Genomic DNA, 16721 nt, shown 5'->3' with positions numbered 1-16721 from the left:
AGCAAGGTGGTTTCACCTGACAAGTTGGTAGTGATCAGAGATAATCATGTTGTTGATCCTCTAAAGGATGTTGGTTTAGTGTCTGACACAGGGTTAATGGCACCTGCTAAGAATGCAAAACCCTCACAACCTTTGTTACATGAGACTAGTATGCATGCGCATTTTTCTGACATCGGGATAATGTCTTTCCCCAGTTCAGCTTCTACCTCTTTGGCACATACGACTCTTGTTTCCTCCGGTAAAGTGGTTGCTCCTTCTGTTTTGAGGCAATAGGCCAGTACTCCTGTTTTATCTCCATTGGCTCAGCCTAGCAATTTGGTAGGAGTACAATTTGATCCCAACAATGCTATGCAATGTGATTCTGCTGAGTTGCTTACTACTAAATTAGTGGAATCTGTGAGTGCTTCTGCTGAGATGCCTGTTACTCATAAATTGGTGGAACCTGTGACTGTTACTGAAGTGTTGGGACCAGACAAAGGAAGGATTCAGAAAGCTAATAACTCTAAGCATTGCTCAGAGGCAAGCAAGAAAAGTGTCCAAATTCTTAGTAAATTTTGGGGTGATGTGGTGGACTCTGACACAACAGATGGCACTATGGATCCTGATACTGACAATGAAAAGATGAATATGCACCCTGTGGCTTTGAAGTATTTGGAGGCACAACCAGATGCTAATCACCAACCTAAGTCCACCAGGAAGTCAAGAAAGACTAGCAGCTCTGCAAGAGGCAAAGGCTCTGATGGCATCACAAGTAGCGATCACATGCAAACTCGTCTCAAAAAGGGTGTAATCAAAAGCAATCCCAAATATGTTTGACTGTTAGAAAATGTTTCTTAATATGTGCTAATAGCTAGTTGTTTGACAACTTAGTTTCGACAGTTGATTTGATTCTTTGCATATGTTGTTTTAGTTGAGTTTTGTTTTAGTTGAGTTTGGTCATAGTTGGCCTGCTTATATGATGTAATATGGTTCAGGCCTACTCCTGCTTTGCAATTTAATTTTTCTAGCTTTGATAAAAAAAAACTCAAAAATGAATAGAAAAAACTGTTCTAAACTTAGTTTAATAAATTATTGATTGTAAGCATCTTCGTAAACTTAACTCATTTGATATATGAGCATTGCATTTTATTTATAGGAGTTGAGATTTGAACTCAAATTCTCCACTTATTTGTCAAGAGGTTAATTTCTAATCAATAATGTACTTGACAAATTAAAAAATCATTGTTTGTAAGTAAATTATGAAACCTGTTGTGGCAGTTCTGATCAATAATTATTGAATATTGAATGCATGTTTACATTCACTTTAATGAGAAAGCGATGCTAAAATCATAGTAGCAATTTTGATATTTTCAGTCTCAAATGTATTGTTTGCTTGTAAACCAAAAAAAAAAAAATTGTATTGTTTGCTTTATTAATCTTTTACATAATATATATCCTAAAACAGTTCATTTTTTAGTCATTTAATATTTAACCAAAATTAATTAATTTAAAGGTTGAAAAGCCTAGCCAACCCGATATTAAGAGCCAAAGTTGACGGTAAAAAACACAAGTCAAAAACAAATGGTTTTGATCCTCCACCAAACCACCAGTAATCGTACATAAAAACTCGTTGTAATCCAGGATGTTTCTCCTGATCAGATTCATTCCTCTCCTAATGCAAAGGATGTGCTCCATTTTGACAAAGTAAAAAATATTTTGCTTTCATCATTAATTTCTTTTCTAAACGTGGGCTCCAAAGAATTTGGGTGAGATTTGGCTAATAGAAGCAGTTTTCTCAAATTTGATAAGGCATGTCCATACCTAGTTTAAATTGCAAAACTTTACATTCCAATAATTTCTATTCATTTTTATTTGTTTTCTTAATCCATCAAAAATATTGTCCATTCATAATTTAAATTGCAAATTGCAACAATCATTGAAGCTACACTGTAAATCTCTATAAGATTTTTGAAAACATGTTATGTTTGCAACTAAGGCTCTAGATGTAATTTAAAATGCAATTCAATTACATTATTTTTAATAAAATATTAATTATTTTGCAATGAAACGATATAATATTATTTTAGACGTGTATGAATCAATCATACTGAGGGATGAGATGTAATTAGAAGAGATGCATATGGAGTTTTTTCTTTCAAAAAAAAGATGCATATGGAGTTTTTATTTTCCTTCTGAAATTAATTCCTTTTTATAATATATATTGGTATTATGCATGTATATTGGTCAACAACAATTAAAGAGTTTCTCTTTTTCTCTTTTCTTTTTATAATAATTAGTTTGGTATATTTAATAACATTATTATATAAATATTTTACTCTTTTCATGTTTATGTTAATCTTTGAAAATTAATTATTTCTTTATCGTTCATGCACCTTTGCTGCGTCTTAAAAAATATTTTATTTTTCTATTGACAATATTTACAAATATTTTTAGAATTACTTTATTTCAAATTTTTATCCATGCCTTATACTTTACAGGTACCCTGCCCTGTATTGTATGCCTGATACATTATTTTGTAAATCATTTTCCACTTTTTTATAAATAATTTTCTTTATTTTATAAATCATTTTCTATATAGTATATGATGTTACTTGTTTTCCATACAGTGTAGCTGGCATCAGGATCATAGGAAAAAAGTAAATGTTTTATAAATAGTCTGTGGTCCCTTTTTTATACTTTTACTCAATCATGTGATTCAATGTAAGTTTATTTTTTTTTTTTTGAGAGCCAATGTAAGTTTATTTAAATATCATTTTAATTTATTTATTTTTTTCCAAACAATTGGCTATTTTACAATCGTCGAAATGTGACTTCAACCGTATCTCTTGACGTTATAAATTCAATCTCTTAACACTAAACTAACACCTCTTAGACTCATTTAATTACTCTTCATTTGATAGGTAAAAAAAATTTGACACATAAAATTACATTTCACCATATAAATATATATATACCATTATTTATAAAAATTAAATTAATTTATTAACATTAAACAAATACTATTTAAAAAAAATGACACATGTATTCAATCATATCTCACATTACAGATATTTGTACATATATTCTAAAAATAATATTATAATATGGAACTATAATGAGATGTGATTTGACTTTTGTGACAAAAATTATATTGTGTATGCATAGTTTTTAAATTCAAATAAAATTCTTTAATGATGTCACAGTTAAATATAATTGACCATCTCTGTAAAAAAATTATCCTTCGGTGAATAGTTATAGAACTTTCTAATACATGAACATTTTAATTTTACTTATCATATATGATCTTGTGCTATTGCAATCTATCGTGAAATATTTTTATGCAACAAAAAAATTGGCAGATCAATATTAATAATCAATGGCCATGAAAGATGAGCTAGGGCTAGGGGAGAAGTTTTTGTACCAGAAAAGTGATTCTGATGAGACTGCTGAGAGGGAAGAATCACTAAGAAAAAGGGTATGGGAAGAAAGCAAGAAGATTTGGAGAGTAGCAGGGCCTGCAATATTCACAAGATTTACATCATTTGGCATAAATGTTATAACTCAAGCTTTTATTGGTCGTACAATTGGTTCAACTGAACTTGCTGCATATGCACTTGTTGGAACTGTTCTAAGCAGATTTGTAACTGGCATATTGGTAAGTCTCTTCTTTCTCATACTTTTAGTGCTTTAGTTTATTCATTTCACTTTTCTCTAAACTTAAATATGATTTTAGTCTATAGGAGAAATTGTATTTTTTGTTTAGTCTTTGTAATCACTTTTCAGATCTTGGTTGGATTAGTGGAATGTCAACATTGTTGAGATGTGAGTAATACATAATGATACGACATTTCTTCCAGCTTTTGTTTAAAAAAAACCACTTATAGATCCAAAAAAATTACAAGATTGCATGCTTTGAGTTTGAGGACATGTTTGTTATAGATTATAAAAATATTTAATTTTGATATCGAGTAATTTTGAGATTAAATTTTAACGATAAAAAATTATTTTGAGTTCGTTCATCAAATTAAAATTAATTTTTTTATAAGAAAATCAATTATCAAAATAATTTTCAAGTGAAGGTTACTCAAAACAACTTATTATTTGAAACAATTTTTCATATTGTTTTCTTATTCTCATTTTTGTATGATTATGTAACAATTGGATGAAAAACTTATAAAAAAAAATATTCTCAAAAGTTTTTTTTTTCACAATTTGTTTTGGTAACAAATGGTCCCATTTGGATAAACAACTTATTAAGTACTTATATCATATACGTGGGTTTGTGATTATTGTTGATTAGATTTATGCGGTGATGTGGGTGGTTGTGTGTGTTGGTAACATAAAGTGGTAATTGTTGGTGTTGAGTTAGGGAGTTGGAATGTTAACTTGAGATTTTGTGTGGTGGTCGTTTTTTTTTATTGTGGTGATGATGATGAGGAGCTTGTGGGTTGTTTTGTTTTTGGGGATTGTTTATTTTTCTTCATTGTCTGCTTGTGGTGACCTCTAATATGGGTCCATCTCAACTGTCGCTAGCTGTTGTGAATTTTGGGTTATTTTCGATTGGCTCGTGGTTTGATTTTTTGTTGTTTTCAATTTTGGGTGGTTCCACATTCTGGATAATTTTCGAACAGGGTCCTTTTTCAATTTCGTTAGGTTTGCGCTACCGCTCCACCGGTTGATTGTCTTAGGAATTTTTCATCTGGATTGCGGTGGGCCGATCACTTTTGCTTTGTGATCAAGAGTTAGTATCTAGTTTCAAGTTTTTTGGCCAATTATGGTTTCTTCTTATGTGGTTCGGGAGTTGTGGGACACCATAGTGATTTGTTTCTAGAGTACCGTGGATCGATCGTTTTTGCTTCGAGATCGGGAGTCAGTTTCTCTAGACTAAAGTTATTTGGGCTTGTTATGGTGTCTTCTTTGGCGGATTGAGGGTCGATTTGTGGTGGAATCCAAATGAGTGTTGAAATAAGTGTTTTTTAGGTGTTTATTTGAGCTCAGCCATGGGAAAAGAAAGTGAGGTGTTGTTATAAGGGTTTTGGTCGATTTGATGGTTTTTTGGATGATTTTTGGTGCGAGTAGGCTTTTGCTTATTTATGTGTTAGGTGTTTAGAATTTATTTATGTGGTCATTCACAATGGAGTTTGATGTTTTGACCCGGCTTTGGTGTCTATAGGTAGGTGGGGGTTTGGTGTCGGCTTTGGTTTTGGTGGTTAGTTTTTATTGGTTTTGGTGGCAGTCATATGTTGAGTGGTGTCTTTATTGTTGTTTTGATGTACTAGGTTTATGGTTTTTCTTTTGAGTGTTCTATCTATATACGGCGCTTTTTCCTTTGTTGTATCTGTCTTGTCAGTTTTTGCGCTTGTCTTGTGAAAAGACTTGGATATCAACAAATTTTGCCGTTAAAAAAATAATAATAACAGACGCACTTATCATATAAGTATTTATGTATAAGTTGTTCCTGAACTAAAAGATAAACAAATCAAATTGTTTGTACATTAATTACTTTTTGTTTTCATAAGCAATGTTGGAGAGGTAATAAAATAAGTTGAAAATGAATTATGGATATTATATATCATAAGTTGTTTTCAGACGCTTTATCAAGCAATCTCACTTGTTTTTTTTTTTTTGTGCACAATGGAGGTAATGAAATTTGAACCTAGAGTTGGAATGTTGGTAGCTTATCTCACAAGTGTTTATGCCAGCAGATAAATTAAATAAATCAATGTAATTTGTAAATATTAACATGTGACGGCATAATTATAGGTGTTTTTTTTGCAAGAGATGTAACATTTTATTTCTAGGTATGTAGAATCTACATTATTTACTAATTCAAATGGATGCAAAACTTGTAATGCAGCTTGGGATGGCAAGTGCATTGGAAACACTTTGTGGACAAGCATATGGAGCAAAACAATACAACATGCTTGGAGTGTATCTACAAAGATCTTGGATAGTATTGTTTTCCACAACAATCTTACTTCTCCCTCTTTACATATTTACAACACCAATTTTAGAGACATTTGGACAAGACAAAAAAATTGCACAAGTGGCAGGAACAATTTCACTTTGGTCAATAGGTGTTGCTTTTTCAATGTGTGTGTCATTCACTTGCCAAACATTCTTGCAAGCACAAAGCAAGAATGTGATTATTGCATATTTAGCTGCATTTTCTGTTTCTATTCACCTTTTGCTGTCTTGGCTTTTGACTGTTAAGTATGAGTTTGGACTCAGTGGTGCATTAACATCATTACTATTAGGATTATGGTTGCCAAATATAGGTCAACTCATTTTCATCATGAAAAAATGTCCTGATACTTGGAAGGGTTTCTCAGTTTTAGCTTTCAAAGATCTTTGGCCTGTTGTAAAGCTCTCTGTCTCATCTGGAGTCATGTTGTGGTAAGAATTACATTAAGCACTTTTTTCTGTCATCAATTTCTGATATTATATCTATAATTTGTAAATGATAATTAATTAGTAACTAAGTTTGAGAGTTTAAATGCATATGTAAAATTGTGGTCTTACTAGGTCAAAAGATTAGTCTTTACGGTTACGTACATAAAAATGTTTTTTTGCATCGGAAAAAATGTTTTTTCGGTTTCATTAATAAAAAACAAAAAATTAGTTTTAGGCAATGTTTTACTATATCTTGTGTAGTTTAAATGTTGTCGATAATAATGTTTTTTTGAAGGAATAATTTATTATTTATTGTTGGCCTCATACTAATTACTTCAATCTGTTTTATATTTTGTAAATGAGAAGGATTCAAGATTGATATAAAGTTATGATTCCTTTTACAGTCTTGAGGTATGGTACAGCACAATTTTAATTCTATTAACTGGCAACATGAAAGATGCTGAGGTTGCCCTTAATTCTCTGTCCATATGGTATAATTCTCTATCCCTTTCTTATATTTACCATATTTCGCTTCATAATTTCATATCAAGAAATATAACCCTTGCTTCGTAATTCATTTGAAAACTAATCTTCTGATTGGTGCAACAAATTGTTATATTTTTGCAGCCTAAATATCAGTGGTTGGGAGTTGATGATTGCCCTAGGGTTTTTTGCTGCAGCTGGGTAGGTGTTTTGTTATCTTCGCAATCTGTCTTCTTTTCAATAGCTTAAAATATCAAAGATATATATTTAATTAAATAAAAAAGGATCAACATGTTTTTTTTAAGAGAAAGATCAGCATGTTGGGATTTGATTCAAGTGTTGCTGAAATCATTCAGTAACACGTGCTTTACCTAACATTTGTCGAATGTTACAAGATCTAAATAGTAACGTTTGTTTTTGATTTAGTTACGATTTTGAAGTGTTACTAAATCTCATATATGTTGTATTGTAATGTGATTGATTTAGCTGAAGCATGTAGGTCTACAAGTAAAATTAATATATATAGGAATACTTCTTAGTTGAAGGTTTCTAATTCTATACTATATATAAAACAAATTAATCTAGAAGTCTTATGCTTGTTGCTTTGTCAACTTTACATAAGAAATGAATGATTGTGTGTCTTGTATGTTTATTTATTTTTTTGCTTAATTTGCAGTGTTCGAGTGGCAAATGAACTTGGAAGAGGAAGTTCAAGAGATGCAAAATTTTCAATTAAGATATCAGTTCTCACATCATTTGCCATTGGATGCATTTTTTTCTTTGTCTTCTTATTCTTGAAGGAAAGACTTGCTTACATTTTCACTACAAATCCTGATGTGGCTGATGCTGTTGGAGATTTATCATCTTTGCTTGCATTTTCAATGTTATTGAATAGTGTCCAACCTGTGCTCTCAGGTAGTACTCTCTTCTACTTTAATGTTGATAAATAAATTAGTCACATTTCATAATTTTTTTAAAACTAGTTCTCTTTTAAGATTTTAATATATAATATCTATGTCAATTTGTTTAAGAGTTTACATTGACTAGGAATCGAATTTGATATCCCGAGATTCACAAGAATCGTGCACATTAAGCACCAACCACTTTCGGTTAACCCTAGCGGTTACGTACACATTTAATAAAATATTTTTTTGTGAAGAATTAAAATAGTTAGTAGTTAGTGTTGTATTTCTTACATGATTGTGCTTATGTACATATTAATTATATTCTTGTTTAAAAACAATTTTTTGATAGGTTGCTTAAGAACAATTAATTACACATAATTGTATTTAAATTTAATAACTATGTATAGAAGTTTTGAAAATATTTACACAGATTAAGTGATCACTGTTCTCACCATGTAAATCATTTAAACATAATCTACAAAAAAGGTAATGACATATTGAAATGTGACATTGTGGTGAAATATAATTTTGAATGTCACATTTCAATGTTTCATAATTTTTTATACTATGATTGTATACTGTTCACATGCTATAATATTTTGTTGAGAGATATTTAAAATGTAACAATGTTATAAATAGGAGTTTCTGTTGGAGCTGGGTGGCAAAGGATTGTAGCATATGTAAACATAGGTTGCTATTACCTAATTGGTATTCCTGTTGGAGTAGTGATTGGTGTTGTTTTGAATTTCCATGTCAAGGTAATTAATCTCTCTTTTAATCTCTCTTAATTGTTACTATATAATGATTAAAACAAGTGATAATCAATGGTGTGTGTTTGTAATTGTATATCTTTTGTAGGGTATTTGGATTGGGATGTTGTTTGGAACATTTGTTCAAACCCTAGTGCTTATTATCATCACTCTTAAAACTGATTGGGGCAAGCAGGTAATTTGACTACTCTATATTGTATTTTTCTAATGTTTGCATTGTTTATTTCATCATTTTTTACTTTGATTTTTTTCTTGATTTTTCTTGTTTAATGGAAGCAAAACAAATGGATTTGGAATTTTGCAGGTAGAGATAGCCCAACAGAGAGTTAATAGATGGGCTACCATTGATAACCAAGAATCAAATGGCAGTGGAACAAGTCTCTTAGCTATCCAAGAATAGTGTTCTAAATTTAAAATGAATATTGAATCAATGTATCATTAGCAAACCAATTAAACCTAAAATTTATTTAGTTTTGAAATAAATTAGAGTATGTGCATTAAAATTGGTACATTTATATGCATATGTTTGATTTCGCGGCAAAATACTATTTTCTTGCGTATCAAGACACAAAAAGATGAGAGTTACTTATGTTTTAGAGTTGCTTATGTTTTTACATATGAATAGGTTTTCCTATAGTTCTTGACTTCGTTGTTTATTGATTAGACCTTTTTTTTTCTTAAGAAGTTAAATTAGTCCACCCAAATGATTTATTGATTAGACTAATCATGGCTTTAGTTAAGAGTCTGATTGGTCAGTCCAATAATGCATTTCTTGCTTTCATTACGTTGTCTTTTTCAGGAGTAAACACAATAATGCTTTTCTTCTCTATATTCATAAATTTAGTAGTAGAATTAAAACAAAGAATTTTAAATTTTGCGTTCCTAAATTCTTACAAGTGTTATAAAAATAAGAGTACTAGAGGATGAAGACATTATTTGAGATTGCGAGTGTGGGGGGCACGCATCTTACGATTGACGGTGGTTGATCCAACTTGAGAAGACATTACTCGACAATGTTCAGAAACCCCACTTGAGAATGACATTACGGTGGTTGATTTGATTCAACAATATTAGGCTAATGACAAGGAGAGCAACGAAATTCCTTTCATGCCTTAATTAACTAAGAACCAAAGGAAGAAAATAAATTAAACTGATAGAAATGACGCCTATAACACTTGGTCTAAGGGTGAACTCCCGTCAACTTTCTCAATAAAGATTTTATTTTAAGGCATTAGAGTTGGTGCCATCTCGGATTCTAGGGTTTCCCTTAAGAATTTTTGCATTAGTCATCGACCAAATATTGTTGTTGTTGTTGTTGAGCCTATGATTAGATATTTTTTTTTCCAAGTTCCTAATTAGTACTGGAATAGTATTCATGTTTCTAAGTTTCGTTTGAATTATATAGCTTCTTTGATGCCTGACCTTTGGGCTCTTTGCGGCGATGATATCAACCTGTCACTTTTTTTTGTCTCTGACCACTGTATTGCTCTGGAGCTAAATTGCCATCGAACCACCGTTTTTATGGAGACTAGAAGACACTTTGGGAGGATCTCACAAATCTTCAAGGTTTTTGTTTTTTCACAACCCTTGTTTTTTTCTGGGAGGCATTAATGTTTTTCTCAGAGTACAATGGAAGTGAGGTATGAGGCCTCCCCCCTGCGGTCTTTTTTAATATTTTTTATCTCGATATAACGCGAACCTCTTAACGCAATTAAATACCATATAGGGGTTCATTTCACTTGTTATAATGCTAGATTCGGTCCTAAAGATATTTCTCTAAGGATGGATAGGGTTATCTGCAATGAAGACTGGATCAATTTTTGGCAGAATTTATCATGTTGTGCGCTAATCATAAAATCAATATGACCAATATCCCTTGCTGGTAAATTATTTAAGTCTTTGGACATCTCATGATGATTGTAGAATTCCAGTGATAGAAGTGTTGAACAAGCATGTGATTGGTAGTGGTATGGCTCGTTTGCATTGCTTCATAACCTTATTTTAATCTTATTGTGCTAATGCCTAAGGTGCATGGAGACATTTCTATTTGGGATTATAGACTAATTGCATTAGCTAATTTTCAGTTTAAAATTTTCACCAAATTTTTATCTGATGGATTAGCCTTTCTCATTACTAGAATCATTTTTGTTCATCAAAGATGTTTCAGTAGAGACAGACACACTTCTGGTTGTGTTATCATCCATCACCTCAAAGGCCATCAACCTCTTTGATAAAATAGAATTTTGGTGGGAACTTGGCTCGCAAGGTTGATATCAGAGAAGCATTTGATACTCTTGATTGTATATTTTTAGGCTAAAATGCACTTTTTACCTGCTAATTTTAGCCTCTTTTGTAAATGTCATGCGCCCTCTCCAATTTTGACTGGTCAGCGCTTACTTGAATGATATGACACAAGTTGACTGTATAAATATAGTTGATCATGTTATTTTCATTATTTAAATATTTTTTTACTTAGATTCTTCATCCCTTTTCTTTATTTAACCCAAAAAAAAAAATCATATTCATCACTCAAACTACTCTTCTAAAAACCAAAACGAAGAAAAATTATTTTACCCAACTTTAACTCATATTCATCACTCAATTTACTTGATTTTATTTATTTTATTCCCTTTTTATTTTCTGTTTTAATAAATTTAGCTAGTTGTCTAGTTGAAACAACAATCTCTATGGAAGCGATTTTACTTGCTACTTTATTACTCGAAAATGATTTGCTGCACTTGTTCAATTTAGTCATCAGTAAGCCTTAAAGTGTTCATTTTCAATCTTTCACAGACAAAATCAAGGTCAATCATCACTCATGGTACGCTGGTTATTCTTTTCATGTATGATGTATATCTTTGGCTTGTCAAGTTATGACATCAATTAAACAGATGGATCAGAAATTTTTTATAGAGTGGTGATATTTATTCTAAGAAATTTTGTCTGGTAGCTTGGAATACACTTTATTTGCCTTGGAATTCAGGTGATTTAGATTTGCGATCCACTAGATCAAATAACAAGGCTTTGATTTTGCATTTGAGTTAGAAGCTTCATGTTGAGGAGTCCCAATGGTCTAAGATGTTCAAACAACAGTTTTTCAAACATGGCCAACTCTCCTTTGGTTAATCTTATATTGGTATCGTTCCAGCAAGCTCAATTTGACTAGTTGGTACCGATGAGCACGTCAATTTTTTGTTAGACAGTTGGATTTGCTCTCCTTTGGTTAATCTTATGAACATTCCTATCTATGTCGATCCAAGCTTGACGCGTAAGCATTTCTCTGCTATTGTAGCGGGTCATTGGGGCATTTCTTGTCAGTTTCTCCCCTTCCAGATGAGCTAGTTTGGTTGCACACTTTCGACGGTAATTTATCCTCCAAGCAAGCTTTTCGGTTTGGTTGCACCCTATGCGGTCTTGTATTCCTCCACATCATTCTTTTATCTTTTGGCGGCTCGTGCATCGCAAAATGCCTATAGATGATAACTTACAGTTAAAGGCACATGCAACAACATGAAAAGCGTCTGAAAAGAGGATGTGACCATGAAGAGGTTGGGCTGGTTTTGAGTTGGATGTTCGAGCAAGCGTTGTAATATCCCGCTCGTCAGCTAATGGAAATTTTATCTGTTAAATGTATTAGAGGACTAAGATTCATGGAAAGCTAATATTATGTGATAACAGTTAAGTATGGACTTATGTACCAGAGTCAAGCTAAACACGTTTAAGGCAAGGGCAATTGGGTAATTGCTCGGGAAAGGATATTTATTTGGTGTTGGACCAAAATATCTCACTTTCTCCTTTTGTTTCTCTCTCTAGGTTTGAGAGAAGATTTTCTCTCCTCCTTCTCTCTAGATGGCGCCCTCATTCTTCAATCTTCTTCCCTCAAGTTCTTAAGTTTTATGCAAATGATGAACAAACATGGATTGTGGTGCCTTAAATTGCAAGAAAACCTCAAGATTGGAATGGTTGAAGCTTTGAAGCAAGAGGAACAAACTAGGGTTTGGATTGGAGAAAGGATGATGTAAAGACTTGTGGATGCTACAACTAGGTGAGTTCTTAGATAGAACCTCACCATTGGGATTATGTGCTTAATTTGCAAGCAAAGCATGATTTATGTTAAGATTAGGGAAAATATGATTTTTATACCCTTGCCTTGATCTTGCTTTGTACATGTTAATATTGCTATGAAAGATGTTTTATAATGTATATATATGTTGCTGGATGTTTTGGTGCATTGCAGGAACCATTAGGATGAGTTTTGGGTCAAAAATAGCAAAATTTGTACCACAGACCCGAAGAACCACGCTATTAGCGAAATATACGCTAATAGCGAAATTATTCAGCAAGGGCTACGCCCCAGCTGCACTAATAGCGTGGCCTTCTGGACTTGGCCAACTTGCTTTGGCCTGTTGGCCCAGTTCAGGGTCCGTGGTGCATTCCGAAGCTTTTCCTTCAACATTTTATGACTTTGTAACCCCAAAACAACATCTAATCATTGCACATAACATCAAGCAATCATCGAATCAAGAATCTTGGTAATCTTAACATGTACATCAAGAGAGGCACAAGAGAGTTTAAGCCGTTTATTCGGGTAGAAAGCATTAAGAAAGGGAATAAACTAGAGCCTCGACATAGTAGTCGAGAACTAGTATTTTAGCAAGAATCCTAGAATGATAAGACGCGAATGATAATCTCTTCGCACATGAGTTAGATGAGATATAAGTATGTTAAGTTGTGGATAGGATAGTTAATCTCTCCACTAAGACTAAGTATGTACAAGTATGAACATTTACCGCTAATCGGATCGATTAAGGTTCCGAGGTAAACATGTATGCATGATTAGGTTTAACCTATACGAACGACAAGACTATGATTACTAAGTGTAGGTGACATGTCTCTTGTTATCCACATCAGGGGGATACAAGGGGTTCTCGTAATGAGAACGATTCAAGCCGTAAGGGACCCGCATGTCACTGAGTAAACAAGACGTAGGTGCTCGTGTCTCTTGTTATCCACGCCAGGGGGATACGGGAGGTTCTCTACCTAAGGGGAACGGTTCAAGCCGCAAGGGACCCGCACGACACCGAGGGAGTCCGATGTACGTACATCGGTCATGTATGGGATTGATCTCGGGGTTACTCCACCCGGGACTATCCGTAAAATGAATCAAGATATAATTGTTTGTTCAACGCTAACCTAATGAATGAACTTAGATACATTTATGCATGATATGAATACGATTATGTTTCTTATGATTATGTTATGACATGTAGAATGATCCATGCAAGACCATGTTAAGGACAAGAGCATTAGATGCTATATGATAAGTATAAGGCATGGAATAGAGCAAGATATGCATTGAGCAAGTGAAGGATATGAAACTGATGACGAACTTAGGTTCCCCTAATCGTCCGGTTTAGATTTATGTCATGATTATGTTAGGTTAGGCCTTGATACGTAGATCGTATACTTGGCAATGCGGTCTAGGTTCCCTCAACCGCCATGACACGTATAGGAAGTGTAGCCTATAACAAGTGAGATAAGGTTATGACGGCTCTAGTATGCACTACCGTCTAAGTATGCAAGTCCCCACACACGTATAATCAACCGTCAGGTTGTAATGTAGACACGTGGTGACCGTAGGTTTCCCCTTGAGGTTGCCTATAGCCTAGGATTTAGGGGAACTCACTGAGACATTATGTCTCATCCCAATCCTTATTTGTTTCAGATAAGCAGGATGTTATGCTAGCTTGAAGACGGATGGATGTTTCAGCAAGTGTGCGTTCGTGTCGCTGCAGGATGCTTTGAACTTTAAGGATGAAATTATATATGTATGGTTGAGATGTTTATGTTATTTACGTTCGAACGCAATTTGTTGTATAAATATTCATTCGTATGTAATTTATGTTGTAAATTTTAATGTATCCAATACTAATAATAACGCACGTGCTAGACTTTCTAGATACGTCTGGTATGGGTGTTACAATTGGTATCAGAGCAGGTCGATTCAGACCGTGCCTTGGGTCATTAAATTACAACTAACGTAGTGGGACCATTGGGTTCCGGGTAAATGTTCTATTTGTTGGTGTTAGTTGATCCTGATCAACTCAATTTAACATTCGACGATTAGAATAGATGCCTGAGAGCTGAATTGGACTCAGGAGGAACGAAGTATGTGATGAAGAAGTTTGATCGTGCCAAAAGGTGGCCAGTGAACTAATCAAGTAGAAGTGTGAATCCTCCAGGAATGTAAGGTATGCTAAGAAGGGATGTTCCAACAATGTCGGTAAGATGCTAGAGATACTTCATGTATCAGTAAGTGAAGAAGTTGGATATATATATTTAGGCATGATCGAAAGTTTCGGTAAGAGATGTTGGAACGGGTTTATGGTATTCTGGAATGTCAGAAGAAGGTTACAAAATAGTAAGAAGTCGACATTTTTTTTGACGGAGTCAACAGGCTCTCAGGAATAGCATTATATGAATGAAGTTAAGTATATGTATGTTTGGAAGTTGCATAAGTAGCAACGTAATGAATTAAGCCATTCATAGCAGATGAAGTTAAAGTTTATGTGGAAATTTTATGTTAAGAGACATGATGAACAAGACATTAGTTTCTAATGTGCCTTGAATGGAACCGAATGATGTTAATGCTTGCCATGCAAAGGTTATAGAATTGTTTTAAGATGATTGGAAGGAATGATATGCATTGGGATACTTGAGGTGATGACATTCTGTCATTACGTAATATTAGGGACTTATTGTGACATTTTGATAGAGTTCTTATGCAATTTCTACTGTTCTGGAGTGCAAAAAGCTTAAATGTTGAAGTCTGTTCGAAGGAAATCGCGCCACGCCAATTTCAAGCCGTGCTGCGATTTTAGAAGAAAAATTACATCCTCCCTGTTTGAGGGAAATCGCGGCACGCCAATTAACAAGGCGCGGCGCGATTTTGATGGGTCAGGCCCATGACTTCTATAAATACTGCACTCAATCTGAAGAACAAGGGTTACGATTTTGGAGAACGAAAGTGCGATTTTAACACCCAGAAGGCTGCAGCGGAGAGGATTTCATCATCTCTAACCCAGTTTATGTATGTTTTAATTCTTTCATTGATTATGCTATTTGTAAACTCAATTATGAGTAGCTAAATCTCTTAGAGATTAGGTCGGAGATGAACCTATGTAACCCTAATTGATCATATGTTGCTGTGAAACTCTATTACTTATTAATGATATTCTAGTTTTCATTCAATTCAATTGTTCTTACTGCTTTTTATATCCTGATCAAATATAAACATGATTTTGTGAGATCGAATGACTACTGACCATAGCTTTCGACTTAGACCTAATTGAATTGTTCTAATAAACATGGTTAGTCTAGGAATGGATAATCGTTTGTTAGTGATATTAGGTTAACGTGCTTAAACCTTTGATGATTATTAGACCACCTAAGGAATTAGGGGCTGTAGTTTAAAAAGAGGGTCCTAACTCAAGGGATTGATTAGGGCTAATTTGTTAACTATTGTGAAACTAGAGAATCATTAGTAATAATAGGTGCAGTAACCAATTAGGGGAAACATAGAGGATTCGAAGACCTGATCTCATCTCTCTCCTATTTTCTTAATCAAATCTTTACTATTTTATTTGATTTCTTAAAATCAAACCAAATCTACTGCCTAGTGGCAAAACAAAATAAACTTTTATACATCCTACTTTTATAACGAAATTGAATTATTGAAGTTAAAAACAGTCCTCGTGGGATCGATATTTTTACTACTTCGATAGTATTTGGTGCACTTGCCAGAGATCTATCACACGTATAATCAACCGTCAGGTTGTAATGTAGACACGTGGTGACCGTAGGTTTCCCCTTGAGGTTGCCTATAGCCTAGGATTTAGGGGAACTCACTGAGACATTATGTCTCATCCCAATCCTTATTTGTTTCAGATAAGCAGGATGTTATGCTAGCTTGAAGACGGATGGATGTTTCAGCAAGTGTGCGTTCGTGTCGCTGCAGGATGCTTTGAACTTTAAGGATGAAATTATATATGTATGGTTGAGATGTTTATGTTATTTACGTTCGAACGCAATTTGTTGTATAAATATTCATTCGTATGTAATTTATGTTGTAAATTTTAATGTATCCAGTACTAATAATAACGCACGTGCTAGACTTTCTAGATACGTCTGG

The 16721-nt window shown here is 33.5% G+C and overlaps 1 protein-coding gene across 1 annotated transcript; it reads left to right on the top strand.

Moving 5' to 3' along the window:
- Positions 1 to 3355: 3355 nt before the first annotated feature.
- Positions 3356 to 9073, top strand: LOC146913519 (protein DETOXIFICATION 21-like). The gene is made up of 8 exons (XM_085716723.1): positions 3356 to 3634; positions 5837 to 6375; positions 6777 to 6863; positions 7000 to 7056; positions 7532 to 7770; positions 8400 to 8518; positions 8619 to 8705; positions 8835 to 9073. The coding sequence occupies exons 1-8, from the start codon at positions 3356 to 3358 to the stop codon at positions 8928 to 8930; spliced, it is 1503 nt and encodes a 500-aa protein (XP_085572849.1). The 3' UTR covers positions 8931 to 9073.
- Positions 9074 to 16721: the final 7648 nt, after the last annotated feature.

Source organism: Medicago sativa, chromosome 6 (genome assembly GCF_051527215.1).
Source record: "Medicago sativa cultivar Bolivia chromosome 6, Bolivia_mono, whole genome shotgun sequence".
NCBI classification, from domain to species: domain Eukaryota; kingdom Viridiplantae; phylum Streptophyta; class Magnoliopsida; order Fabales; family Fabaceae; genus Medicago; species Medicago sativa.
The sequence above is the reverse complement of the archived record's forward strand: the minus strand, read 5'-3'. Positions and strand labels throughout refer to the sequence as shown.